This window comes from Scylla paramamosain, chromosome 11 (assembly GCF_035594125.1).
Source record: "Scylla paramamosain isolate STU-SP2022 chromosome 11, ASM3559412v1, whole genome shotgun sequence".
NCBI classification, from domain to species: domain Eukaryota; kingdom Metazoa; phylum Arthropoda; class Malacostraca; order Decapoda; family Portunidae; genus Scylla; species Scylla paramamosain.
In genome coordinates, this window is record NC_087161.1 from 4,950,001 (window position 1) to 4,963,445 (window position 13,445).

General features: G+C 40.2%; 1 protein-coding gene across 3 annotated transcripts in view; it reads left to right on the forward strand.

The window, feature by feature from the left end:
• LOC135104859 (6-phosphogluconate dehydrogenase, decarboxylating-like) overlaps nt 1-13,445 on the forward strand; it is a 39,141-nt gene that overhangs the window by 23,947 nt on the left and 1,749 nt on the right. For 2 of the 3 annotated variants that reach the window (XM_064012556.1, XM_064012557.1), the window contains exons 4-12: nt 4,703-4,923; nt 6,394-6,499; nt 7,497-7,635; nt 9,347-9,523; nt 10,151-10,235; nt 11,086-11,228; nt 11,870-11,962; nt 12,383-12,516; nt 12,922-13,144. In XM_064012556.1, the coding sequence (XP_063868626.1) occupies nt 4,703-4,923; nt 6,394-6,499; nt 7,497-7,635; nt 9,347-9,523; nt 10,151-10,235; nt 11,086-11,228; nt 11,870-11,962; nt 12,383-12,516; nt 12,922-13,144 (1,321 nt within the window). Of the gene's footprint in view, nt 1-3,058; nt 3,599-4,702; nt 4,924-6,393; nt 6,500-7,496; nt 7,636-9,346; nt 9,524-10,150; nt 10,236-11,085; nt 11,229-11,869; nt 11,963-12,382; nt 12,517-12,921; nt 13,145-13,445 lie in introns of those variants that run through there. The other variant, XM_064012555.1, reaches the window with a different exon arrangement.

Consider the following 13,445-nt stretch of genomic DNA (forward strand, 5'->3'; position numbering starts at 1 on the left):
CGTGACTTACCTAGTTCTTCGTTCGTTCGTTCGTTCGTTCGTTTGTTCGTTTGTTCGTTTTCTTTTTGTGTGTGTCATTTACTTTTCTTTGCCTATTATTATTTCAGTAAGTTGTCATATCACTTTTATTCAAGAGAGAGAGAGAGAGAGAGAGAGAGAGAGAGAGAGAGAGAGAGAGAGAGAGAGAGAGAGAGAGAGAGAGAGAAAGTTTCAACACAAGGTATGATTTTGGCTGTCATGTTTTTCTTCCATTATTTTCCCAATGTGTATCTTTTCCTCTGCTCTTTTCACACCTGGAAATCTATGACGTGGTTTTGTGTTTGTTATTATTACGCACGCACGCACGCACGCACTATTCTATTATTTTCTTCCCATTTCTTTTCTTCTTTTTTTTCTTTTTCATTTATTCTTGTATTTGTATTATTGTCATGTACGCACACACGCACGCACTTTCCTTTTTCTTTTCTTTTCTTCTGTTCTTTTCGTTTTCTTTTCTTTCCCGTTTTTTTTTCGTTTTCCTTCGTTTTTTTTATTTTGTTGCGTTAGTTTGGTTAGTTAGTGTTGTTTTTACGCACGCATGCACGCACGCTCTATTTTTTCCCCCTTTTTTTTCTTTCCTTTTCTTAGTTTTTTTTTATTTGCGTTAGTTTGGAAATAAGCGGCGTGTTTTTTTACATTTAGGTTGGTTATAAACACGTACGCAAATACGCACGCAGTTTTTTTCCTTTCTTTTTCTTTCTTTTCGTTTTTTGTATTGTTGCGTCAGTTTGAAATTAAGCAACGTGTTTTGTATTTACGTAGGTTGATTTTATACGCACACACGCACGCACGCGCACTTCTTTTCTTTATCTCCTTTTTTCTTTTGTTTTTTTATCTATATTTTTATTTTCTTGGGTTAGTTTGCGAATTGTTGTTGTTGTTGTTGTTGTTGTTGTTGTTGTTGTTGTTATTTCGATTTTTTCTTTTTTTACAATTTTATGTACGATAGTAATTTTTAACGGTAAGGAAAAATAACTTTCCTCGTATCGTCTCCCACTCAAGTCTTTCTTTCTATTTTGTACAGTAGTAAGATTTTTCTCCTGATATCTTTGTTCTTGAAGTATCGTTATTTCTTACATTGAGAACTTTTTTTTATTGATCTTTTCTATAGTGTTATTTTCTATAAGAATAGGAACTTTCCCTTATATATATATATATATATATATATATATATATATATATATATATATATATATATATATATATATATATATATATATATATATATATATATATATATTTTTTTTTTTTTTTTTTTTTTTTTTTTTTGTGTGTCACTTATTAATCTATTTATTTTGTTATTATTAGAACTTTTTTTCTCACAGCACAATATTTATTTTTATTCTTTTATATATTTATCTTCACACTCTTCATCATTAAGAACTTTCTTCCTTGTATGTCATTTTCCCGTGTGTTCTCCGTGACGTGTTCCCGAGCACCTATTTATTTTTCATTATTAGAGCCTTGTTACCATCTCCACCACGAATTTTACTTTATACTCTTATTTATTTCCATTGTACTCTACATCAATAAGATTTTTTTTTCTTGTATGCATTGCCGCCGGCTTCACGGCGCGGTGAGCAGCGCGGGACATGAGGCGGGGGCAGCTACATAGTTGCGGTGCCTTGCGTCACCCGCTGCGCACCCACCGGGGAGGAATTGCTTCTTACTCACACACGTATCCTCGCTACCTGTAACCCATTAAAGTGAACACCGTGTTGATGTATACGTTTTCTTTTTTATACTATATATTCTTTTTAAATAACTTTTTATTTTATTTATTTATTTTTTTCTCAAACTGTCCTCCTTATACATGTTACAAGGAATCTGCGTAATCGGAAATTTCACGAAATCATGTGGGATTTCGTGCATAAATGTCTGAATAATCATGTATCCATTATTATTTTTTTCTTAGTAAAGCTTAGGTTATAGGTTGCGTTTGGTCTGCTTGAGTTACTGTAGTCAGTTCATCCAGTCAACCACGTATCCTTGGAAATAAATAATATAGAAATATGCAAATGAGTTTTCAAATTTTAATAGTCTTACAAATTTTATGCTGTAAAAAATCATAACATCTATCCAGCATGGTTAATTGATTAAACTGAATCTACAGTAACCTAAGCAGAACAAGCTTAACCTACATTGTTCCCAGTAAAGAGAAATAATAGCGAATATATGAGTGTTGGAACATTTTGCACGAAGTCCCCAGTGACTTCGTGAAATTCCTAATTACACATTCCCTGTACGTAAGGATGTACGTAAGTACATCATTCAAACTGCATATTTTAATGTAACTAATTATCCATTTATATAACACAAATTGTCCATTTTACAACAAACGTCTTTTCCTAACCATTTTTTTCTTAATAATGTAGCACATTATTTTTTTTATGTATTAACTTCCTTGATTTCTTTTTATCACACCTGCCTTTTTATCGAGGAATTTCCTGAGAAGTTATTCTTATTTGTTTATCGATATCTTATGAAGACGAAATCTCTCGAATATTTTCTTGTATACCTATTATTCATAAAAGAAAAAAAGGCTAATACGAATGCTTGCAAACAGAAGGACGCCATTACTTCGATTCCGTTTTTCTCCCTCTCCCCTCTCTCTCTCTCTCTCTCTCTCTCTCTCTCTCTCTCTCTCTCTCTCTCTCTCTCTCTCTCTCTCTCTCTCTCTGGACTCCATTGAAGTTTTATTTTTTTCCCTCGTGAAGTTGCTTTTTTCTTTTTTGTTGTTGTTGCTGTTGTTTTGTTGGTGGTGGTGGTTCGTTATATACTAATTTATTTCTGTTTACAGGATTTATGAGAAAAATAATGGATGCATAAATTACAGAGCAAATATAGATCGTATTGTGCACACACACACACACACACACACACAGAGAGAGAGAGAGAGAGAGAGAGAGAGAGAGAGAGAGAGAGAGAGAGAGAGAATGAAAGATAGGTAGCCACGAATAAAAAGAAAATATAGAAAGAATAAATTTATATATTTTTTTCTTTTCGTTTTAGTTTACTTTCTTTTATTCTTCAGATAACTTTGAAAATATATTATTAAACTTCTGAGATTTTTTTTTACAATACTTCAGTAACTTTCCTATTTATTAATTCTTTCGTGTATTGTTTTATTTATTTCACGTCTTTTTTTTTTCTTTTTGTCTTAAAAATCTTGTTTGTTTTTCTCGATTCCTTTCCTTCGATCTCATTTCCTTTCAGTATTGCGCTACCTCTAATCAGCCAACCAGTCAGTCGATCATTCAGTTTTTTTACCCTTGTATCACTTTCTTCTTGCACTGAAACTTTTCCCCTTCTTATCTGTTTAAATTGACCGCATTGCCTCTCCTCCCCCTTCTCTTCTTACGGAAATTCCCTTCAAATCCCCTCCGCTTCCCAAAGAGAGAGAAAAAGAGAGAGTGTGTGTGTTTGTGTGTGTGTTTGGGGGTCAATTTAGAGAGAGAGAGAGAGAGAGAGAGAGAGAGAGAGAGAGAGAGAGAGAGAAGATGGGGAACGCACCGTGTCGCACAATAAAGACGATCGCCATGCGCAAGACGGAGCCTGTGTAAGTATTGTGTCATTGGTACACACACGTAGGCCCGTCATTTTTTGTGTTTCTCTTCTTTTTATTTATTTATTTCTATATTTTTGCTCATTTTTCCGGCTCTCCTCCTCCTCCATCTCCTTTCTTTGTATTGTACTTATTTCTACTTTTGACATTTGTAACACATTATTATTATTATTATTATTATTATTATTATTATTATTATTATTATTATTATTAGTGTAATAGTAAGAGCAACAAATTTTAACCCACAAACTAGGAAAACTTGCATTACTTCCGCTCACGACTCACTATAACAGTGAAATCCCCCCAAACACACACACACACACACACACACACACACACACACACACACTTCAACCATTACACACTATTCCTTCCCCTCCCTTTAATGCCAACCATCATACACATCATTATAATCCTCCTCCTCCTCCTCCTCCTCCTCCTCCTCCTCCTCCTCCTCCTCCTCCTCCCCCCATACACTATTCGCCTATATATCTTTCCCCTTACCCCCTCCCCATCACTGAAAATTCTGGTACCCCATCTCTCATATCCCTTCGCCATCAACTTTATTTCCCTTCCCCATCACCCCATCAGTCATTCACATCCCCTTCCTTGTCATCCCATCACTGACCTTTTCCCAGCACCCCCATTAACCACTCACATTCATCCCCTATCTCCCCATCATGCCGCCACACCCTTCCCCTGTCACTTATTCACATCCGTCCCCATCACCCCATCATCCCATCAAACAACCCCATCACCCAGCAGCCCATCATCCTATCACTAGCACTCTTACCCTACCATACCATCACTTCCCATCATTCCTACACTTAACTACCCCTACCCACCACCCCCATCACTAACAAACCACCTCCCCATCACTAGCCACTCCTACCCCATCACTAACATTCATCCTTCCACCCATCACTCACACTTGTCACACCCTTACCCATTACCCCATCACACACACCAAACCCCAACCCACTCCACCCATCACCCATTACACCCTTAATCTAATCCACCACACACCCATTAATCCCACAACCCAACACCACCACCAGCACCACTAACCACAGCCACCCCATCCTTACCCCATCACAGAGCTGACATCGCCTTGATCGGCCTGGCGGTGATGGGGCAGAACCTCATCCTGAACATGGACGATCATGGGTGGGTGGTGTGTGCCTTCAATCGCACCACGGAGAAGGTGGACAGTTTCCTGGCCAAGGAGGCGAAGGGAACAAAGGTGGTGGGCGCTCACTCCCTTCCCGAGATGGTGGCCAAACTGAAGAAACCGAGGCGTGTTATGCTGCTGGTGAAGGGTGAGCCAGGGCAGAAGGGATGAGGGAGATGGGGGACACAGTGAGGAGGTAGGATAGGAAAGGGTAAGACAGGGAGGGGAGGAAGAGGAGGAGGTAGGATAGATCATAAGACAGGCTAAGTGAGGGATACAGGGAGAGGAGGAAGAGGAAGAGGAGGATAGGAAAGGATAAGACAGGATGAGTGAGGGAAACAAGGAGAGGAGGAAAAGGAATAGGTAGGATAGGGAAGAGTAAGGCAGGATGAAAAGGAAGAATAGGGAAGATAAAAGAGTAAGACAGGGAAGAGAGGAGGAAATAGGGAAGATTACAGGATAAAAACTATGATGAGGTGATGGTTAAAGATTTGAGGAAGACAGGAGGAGGAAATAGGGAAGGGTAAAATAGGTGATAATGCTATTTAAGGGTGAGAGAAGGAATAGATAAGGAAGATAAGGGGTAGAAAACAAAGGTGGTGATGGTTAAAGATGTGAGGAGAGGCAGGAAGAGGATGAGGAAGAGATAGAGAAGATAGGGAAGGTAAAGAAAACTAGGATCAGTGATAATGATGGTGAAAAGTGAGTGAAGGAGGACAGGGAAAGGAGGAGGAGGAAAAGGAGGAGTAATAGGGAAGATGTAAAGGTAAGACAGGAAGAGGAGGAGTAGATAGGGATGATAAAAGGGTGAAATTCAAGGCAGGTGGTAATGATAGTGAGGATTGAAGATTTGTTGCATTATGTGTGTATTCTTTAATTTCCCCTCTTCATTTTCATCAGCAATTCTCTCCCTTTCCCCCTTTTCTATTTATTTAATTCCCTTCTTCCTTCACATCCTTCCCTCTTCCTTTTCTTTATATTATCTACAGTCACCATCCCTTCCTTGCCATCCTTCCTTCCTTCCTTCCTTCCTTCCTTCCTTCCTTCCTTCCTTCCTTCCTTCCTTCCTTCCTTCCTTCCTTCCTTGCCATCCATCCCAACCTAACCTACTGTGAACCATTCCCTTCCCATTTCTTCCTCCAAACCTCACACCTTCACTCCATTCACTGCTTACTAATATCTTTGTTGCTTATTTGTCTCCTATTCATGAAAATCTCTCTCCTACTGTCATAGCCTTTTCTTTCCCATCTATTCCCTCTCTTTCAAACCTAACACACTTCACTCCTCAATTTACTGTCTGCTAACATTCCTTTCCCCCCTTTTGTTTACTAATATTTCTCCCCCTCTATACTTAATCTACTGTCATAATCTTTCCTTTCCATTCTTTTTCTCCTCCTTCCAACCTAACACATTTCACTCCTCAATTTACTGCCTGCTAACATTCCCCTCCACCCTCCTGTTTGATATAATTTTTTTCCTGTTCACTAATATCCCTCCCTCTTTCTACCTTATCTACTGTGTCAACCTTTTCTATCCCTTATATTCCTCCCTCCTTCTCACCACACCCTCACTCCTCAACTTGCTGCCTGCTAACACCCCACCCTTGCCTCCTCCATAGCTGGTGCTGCTGTGGACAGTTTCATTGAGAAGCTGATCCCTCTGCTGGAGAAAGGGGACATTATTATTGATGGCGGAAACTCTGAGTACCAGGACACCCAGAGAAGGTAATGGAGAGAGAGAGAGAGAGAGAGAGAGAGAGAGAGAGAGAGAGAGAGAGAGAGAGAGAGAGAGAGAGAGAGAGAGAGAGAGAGAGAGAGAGAGAGAGAGAGAGAGAGAGAGAGAGAGAGAGAGAGAGAGAGAGAGAGAGAGAGAGAGAGAGAGAGAGAGAGAGAGAGAGAGAGAGAGAGAGAGAGAGAGAGAGAGTCATACAGTATTACACATTTATATAGTTCAAGGAATCATCATGTTATATTCAGAGTTAAAGGTGAGGAAGGCCAGGTGAGGAACTCGTTAATAGTTACAGGTGAAGATATCAAGGTATGCACCACTAATTGAGGTCACCAGTGCCATTAATTAAGAGGGTGACCTTATGCATAGTGAACCAAGTACTTCTGAAAACTTTAAGGAAGTGAAAGGGGATTGAGTAAAAGAGAAGTCATTCATTATGTACTGTTATTGGAGGACTGTGTGTGTGTGTGTGTGTGTGTGTGTGTGTGTGTGTGTGTGTGTGTGTGTGTGTGTGTGTGTGTGTGTGTGTGTGTATGTGTTCCAGAGAGAGAGAGAGAGAGAGAGAGAGAGAGAGAGAGAGAGAGAGAGAGAGAGAGAGAGAGAGAGAGAGAGAGAGAGAGACTCATTAACCTCTCAAAATTTGTATAACACCACCACCACCACCAACAACAACAACACACTTAATCTAACCTAACTTCCATAACTATCACCCATTAATAAATACATTATCACCATACCTTTATCCCCTTCACCCCTTCAGTAACACATCATCACCAACACACCTAACTTAACAATCCATAACCATCACCTTCACAAATAATCAGTTCTCACACCACCATTCCCATCCTTCAATAGCATACCATCACCGCCATACCCTCCCTGTCCTATCACTTTTTCACCACCACACATCCCTTCCCATCTGCTATACTCCCATCACCCTTCCATCACCCTATCTCTGCTGCACCCTCACCTCATAACACCTTCCCACACTAGATGTCACCAGTTGGCAGAGCGAGGCCTGCTGTACGTTGGGTCTGGGGTGTCTGGTGGGGAAGAGGGGGCTCGCTATGGTCCCTCACTCATGCCCGGAGGTCACAAAGAGGCCTGGCCACACATTCAGCCCATCTTCCAGGTAAAGGGATAAAGAACAGTGTTTATTTTGTGTTTAAATCTTATCTCTGTGTATTACTGCATGCCTCCCCTCCTCCCATGGCCTCACTGCACAAGACTTTCTATTTTCTCTCGCCTGTATACTGTCCACCTCTCTAATGCAAGAGTTAACTGGTACAGTAAAATCCCTCTCATTCGGCATTCGAGTATCCGGCAGCTTCAAGTGTCCGGCACATTTTTCCCCGAGCCTTAAAATCAATAAAAAATCAATGTATACTCATAAAATCGATTAAAATTCCTGTGCGAGGCATACTTTGTCCCCTCGCCACCAAAGCGCACTGCTTTGCGCCACCCTGCGGCCCACTGCACTGTGTTTACTCAGTGACTCAGTCCCGCATGTGCACTGTTTATTGCCTGACGCCTTCATCATGCCTAAAGTTGTAGAAAAGAGGAAGCGTGTTGTGCTTACACTTAAGCAGCTGATCAGATCAGCTGCTGATTAAGATCAGCTGATCTTTGTTTTGGTAAGATGCGTGAGTGTAGGGTGGTGATTGTGGACATGATTTCACTTCTATTCAAGTATCCGGCAATATTCAAGTATCCGGCATGTCGGCGGTCCCATTGATGCCGGATAAGAGGGATTTTACTGTATTCCCAATCATTCATCCCTCTTTCTGGTGAACTCTTGAACTCCCTGCCTGCTTCTGTATTTCCTTCTTCCTATGACTTGAACTCTTGTAAGGAGGAGGTTTCATTACACTTATCTACCAATTTTGGGTGACTCTTTTGATCTTTCATTTGGGCATGGCACCTTAGTGGGCTTTTTTTTCCCCATTGTTTTTGTTGCCCTTGGTCAGTGCCCATCTTAGAAAAAAAAAGGTTTGGTGGATTATGTTTTAAGTTAGGGTAAAATTGGAAGTTACACACACACACACACACACACACACACACACACACACACACACACACACACACACACACACACACACACACACACACACACACACACACACACACACACACACACACACACACACACACAGCCCATCTTCCTGGTAAAGGGATAAAGGGGGTGCTTCTTTATTTTGTATTCAATTCCTGTCTGTTATGTTTTGGTTTGGGGTATGTATGTTAAAGTTAGGTTAAATAAAGGATGTTAAGTGAAATGATGGTGATATCTCTATTGGTACGAGTATGTATTTTAATTGTATATGTATAGATGTATTAGTGGAGGGGATTTTTTTTTTTTTTTTTTTTTTTTTTTACAAACTTAGGTAGCTGGTTAGTCTGTATTTTAATTTTTTATTATTATTATTTTTTTTTTATGCATGGTATTCACATGTTATTATAATCTCTCTCCTCCAACACTACTACTACTACTACTACTATAACAACAACAACAACAACAACAACAACAAGTACTACTACTACTACTACTACTACTACTACTACAACAACAACAACAACAACAACAACAACAACAACAACAACTACTACTACTACTACTATAACAACAACAACAACAACAACTACTACTACTACTACTACTACTACTACTACTACTACTACTACTATAACAACAACAACTACTACTACTACAACTACTACTACTACTACTACTACTACTACTACTACTACTACTACTAGTACTACTACTAGTACTACTACTACTACTACTACAACAAAAATACCACCACTACCACCACCCCTGTTACCTGTGAGCCCTTCACCAGAGCATCTGTGCCAAGGCGGGGGACGAGCCTTGCTGTGACTGGGTGGGCGAGGACGGTGCCGGCCACTATGTTAAAATGGTGCACAATGGCATAGAGTACGGTGACATGCAGCTCATCTGTGAAGCCTATCACCTCATGAAGGATGCCCTGGGGATGAGCTGTGATGAGATGAGTGAGGTGAGGCTGTGAGGGGGGATGGAGTGTGTGAGGGTGTTGGATGTAAGGTTTGTGATGACAGGTGAACAGAAAGAAGAGGCTATGCAAGGACCTGTGTGTTTTATGACTGTGTGTAGGAATGTGAGTGAGTGAGAGTGGTTGATGTAAAATTTGTGATGACAGGTGAGCAGAGAGAGAGAGAGAGAGAGAGAGAGAGAGAGAGAGAGAGAGAGAGAGAGAGAGAGAGAGAGAGAGAGAGAGAGAGAGAGAGAGAGAGAGAGAGAGAGAGAGAGAGAGAAAATTCTTTTAGATAATTTGGTTTTATTTTATATTTTTATCCATAAATATGAATTCTGCATTTGTAAATCAGAACTAAGGACAAAATTATTTCATTCATGAGTCTGAAGATTTGAAAATTAAATACTTGTACTAAAACTTCACTTGTATTAGTAGCAGTGTTAACTAGAGGTGTGTATCACTGACAGTACTAACGACAGGTGTGTATCAGTGACAGTACTAACAACAGGTGTGTATCAGTGGCAGTACTAATGACAGGTGTGTATCAGTTGCAGTACTAAAGGCAGGTGTGAATCAGTGACACTACTGACAACAGGTATGCATCAGTACTAACAAGAAGTCTCACTTCAGGTGTTTGCTGAGTGGAACAAGGGTGAGCTGGACTCCTTCCTCATTGAGATCACCGCCAACATCCTGGCATTCAAGGACACAGATGGTGAGCACTCGACACCTGCCTTATCTCAGCTTGCCATAGTTAACCCTCGGACTGCTATTGCCACCATGCCATATGACAATGCTAACCAAGAATAAAACCACTTGACTCCTGCCTTCTCTCAGCCTTGGACTGCTATTGACGCTACAACACTTCAGTTATGACCCCACATGACTTTATTGATCAGGAATAAAACTACAGGGAGTGAAAAGTTTTGATATCTCAGTCTCGGTTAATTTTTACTGTTAGTGATGGCTTTTTAAAATGACATCCTAAACTTGCACCTGTGTTATTCTATTTAGTTTTTTTTATATTTTCATTGGTTTATTTTATTATTATTATTATTATTATTATTATTATTATTATTATTATTATTATTATTATTATTATTATTATTATTATTATTATTATTATTATTTTATTTATTATTTGTATTGCCTGACTGAAACCTTCTTAATCATTCACTTTCCTGTCACAGGTGGCTTTTAAAATGACTCCTTATTAAACATGCACATTTGTTATCTGATTTAATTTTTGTATTTTTATTTATATATTTGTTACTATTTTTTTTATGTAAGAGAGCACAGGATAAGGGTAACAAAAAAAGGTTGAGAAAAAGCCTCATTAAAGAGCTGATCCCCAAAGAATAATAAAGATAATAATCCAAAACTATGAAAAAAGTATCTTAAGTAGCCATAGGTGAAAAGGTTGAAAAAAAAGAACCCCCTATTTAAGTACCATTCCCTAAATAAAGAGTAGTCAAAAGAAATGATCCAAAACTATGAGGAAAAGTATCTTAAGTACCCCTAGATGACTTAACGAGCAGAAATAAGCCACCTTTCAACACCCACAGACGAGGCGCTAGTGGAGAAGATAAGGGACGCAGCGGGACAGAAGGGAACTGGGAAGTGGACTGCTATCTCTGGTCTTGACTTTGGCACACCGACAACCCTCATTGCCGAGTCTGTGTTTGCCCGGTGCCTCTCTGCCCTCAAGGTGACCATTGCCCTCTGCTGAAGTATGGAATGTCTGGTTGCATTTAGGTGTGAATTTGCTCTTTTTTAATATAATATTTTGCAAGAATGTTTAAGTGGTTTGGGGAAAGGGAGGAGGAAGGAGGAAATAGAGAGTCCTTTAGTCTTCTGTGTGTGTGTGTGTGTGTGTGTGTGTGTGTGTGTGTGTGTGTGTGTGTGTGTGTGTGTGTGTGTGTGAATACCCATTACCTGTTCTTGAAGAGGAGAAAGTCAATGTGGGTATTGTCATTCTCTACCCATCCTTACTCTATCTTAACCTAACCCTACCTTACCTAACCCTATCATACCCTACCTAATCAAACACATCCCCATGAAAGTTCTCATTTTCTCTCCCCTGAAGGTCTGCTTCCCGCTTGTCACTGTTATTGTTCACATATTACATTACATTTCTGCTATTTTCTCTCTGGGACTGTCTTTTCACTGTTGTATGAGTAATAGAAGCAAGTACAGTATAGAGGTGAGAGGAACTGTGGGATAAGTGCTCTTTTAGCTTGTGTTTTCTTTCAACATTGAGGATCACATTCTGTCTCTGAGGATCACATTCTGTCTCTTACTGCATTTTCATCACCACATTCCATCTCTTACTGTATTTCTCTCCTGCAGGATGAGCGAGTGAGGGCGAGTGATGTACTGAAAGGCCCCTCCAAGTCTACCTATTCAGGAGACAAGGAGGAATTTGTGGAGTACATCAGGAAGGTGAGGCAGTGCTCCCACAATATTGATGCTCTTTTGACATTCACACCTACATGGATTATCTACTATGTTTCCTGTGATGTGTCTTATTTACTTGTATCATCTGTTTCCCTGTGTTGTGCCAATTGTGTCATATTCAAGATCCTGTGGTGTAGTAGGATGGTCCACAAGATTGTCCCTTTCCACCAGGGGTCAACAGGGCTAAGAGTTTGAATGCTGTGTGTATGACTGGGTGTTGTTTTGTCTGGGCAACCCTGTGTGGGATTGCCATCCTGATATATAGAGAGATCTTTTTCTTAAGAACCCAAATGTGTATACTTCCTTTTGATGTATCATTTATGTATTTTATTTATCTTATAATGTGTCATTTGTCATTTGTAATGACTCTCCCTTCATTGTTCCCTGTGTGTGGTCCCTCTCCAGGCCCTGTATGCCAGCAAGATTGTGTCCTACGCTCAGGGCTTCATGCTCCTGAGGGAGGCGGCAGCTAAGTTTGGATGGAACCTCAACTATGGAGGAATTGCCCTCATGTGGCGTGGTGGCTGCATCATCCGCAGGTGTGTGGGGCAAAGCATAGAAATGTGGAGGTCAGGAGGCACTGGGAACAGAGTGTTAGGACAGAAGGAAGGGTATTATAGAGTGAATGAGGTAATTATCAATTACCTCATTCATTTTTATAGTTTTCTTTATGTTATGTTTGGTGTGGGCTTAGCTATTACTTTTCTATAAAGCATTATTTTTTTTATTTATTTATTTATTTTTTTACTTGGAGAAAAATGAGATTGTAACCTACTTGTGTTTTTGTCAATAAACTACTACTACTACTACTGTGTGTGTGTGTGTGTGTGTGTGTGTGTGTGTGTGTGTGTGTGTGTGTGTGTGTGTAGTGTTGTCTTTTGCAGACAACACTACACTACCTAATTAAACTAACCAACAAAACTCTCTCCACCTCCACCTCCTAGTGTGTTCCTGGGCAAGATCAAGGACGCCTTTGACACCAACCCCCACCTCACCAACCTGCTCCTTGATGACTTCTTCCGTGATGCGGTGGGGCGCTGCCAGGACGGCTGGAGGGCAGTGGTGGCTCAGAGTGCCCTCCTTGGCATTCCATCCCCAGCATTCAACTCGGCGCTGGCATTCTACGATGGTTACCGCTCTGCTGTGCTGCCTGCTAACTTGATTCAGGTGAGTGAGGCTGTCAGTCCTGTATGTGTTGTAGGCAAAAGAAGGTGCTGTGTAATGAGGTCAGGGTCAGTAGGATTTAGATACTCAGAAATGGAGCTTGGAAGGTTAAAAAGCACTTAAAAGATATGGATAAGTGTTGCATGTGGAGATCAGGGTTAGTATCTTTAGCTAGGAATAAAAGGTAGAGTTTGGATTGGCAGAAATGGGGCTTGGAAGGATAAAAATGGAGTTATAAGATATGATGAGTAAGAGTTGTGTGTTGAGGTAAGTGCCAATACAGTTAGTTAGGATCAAGAGGTAG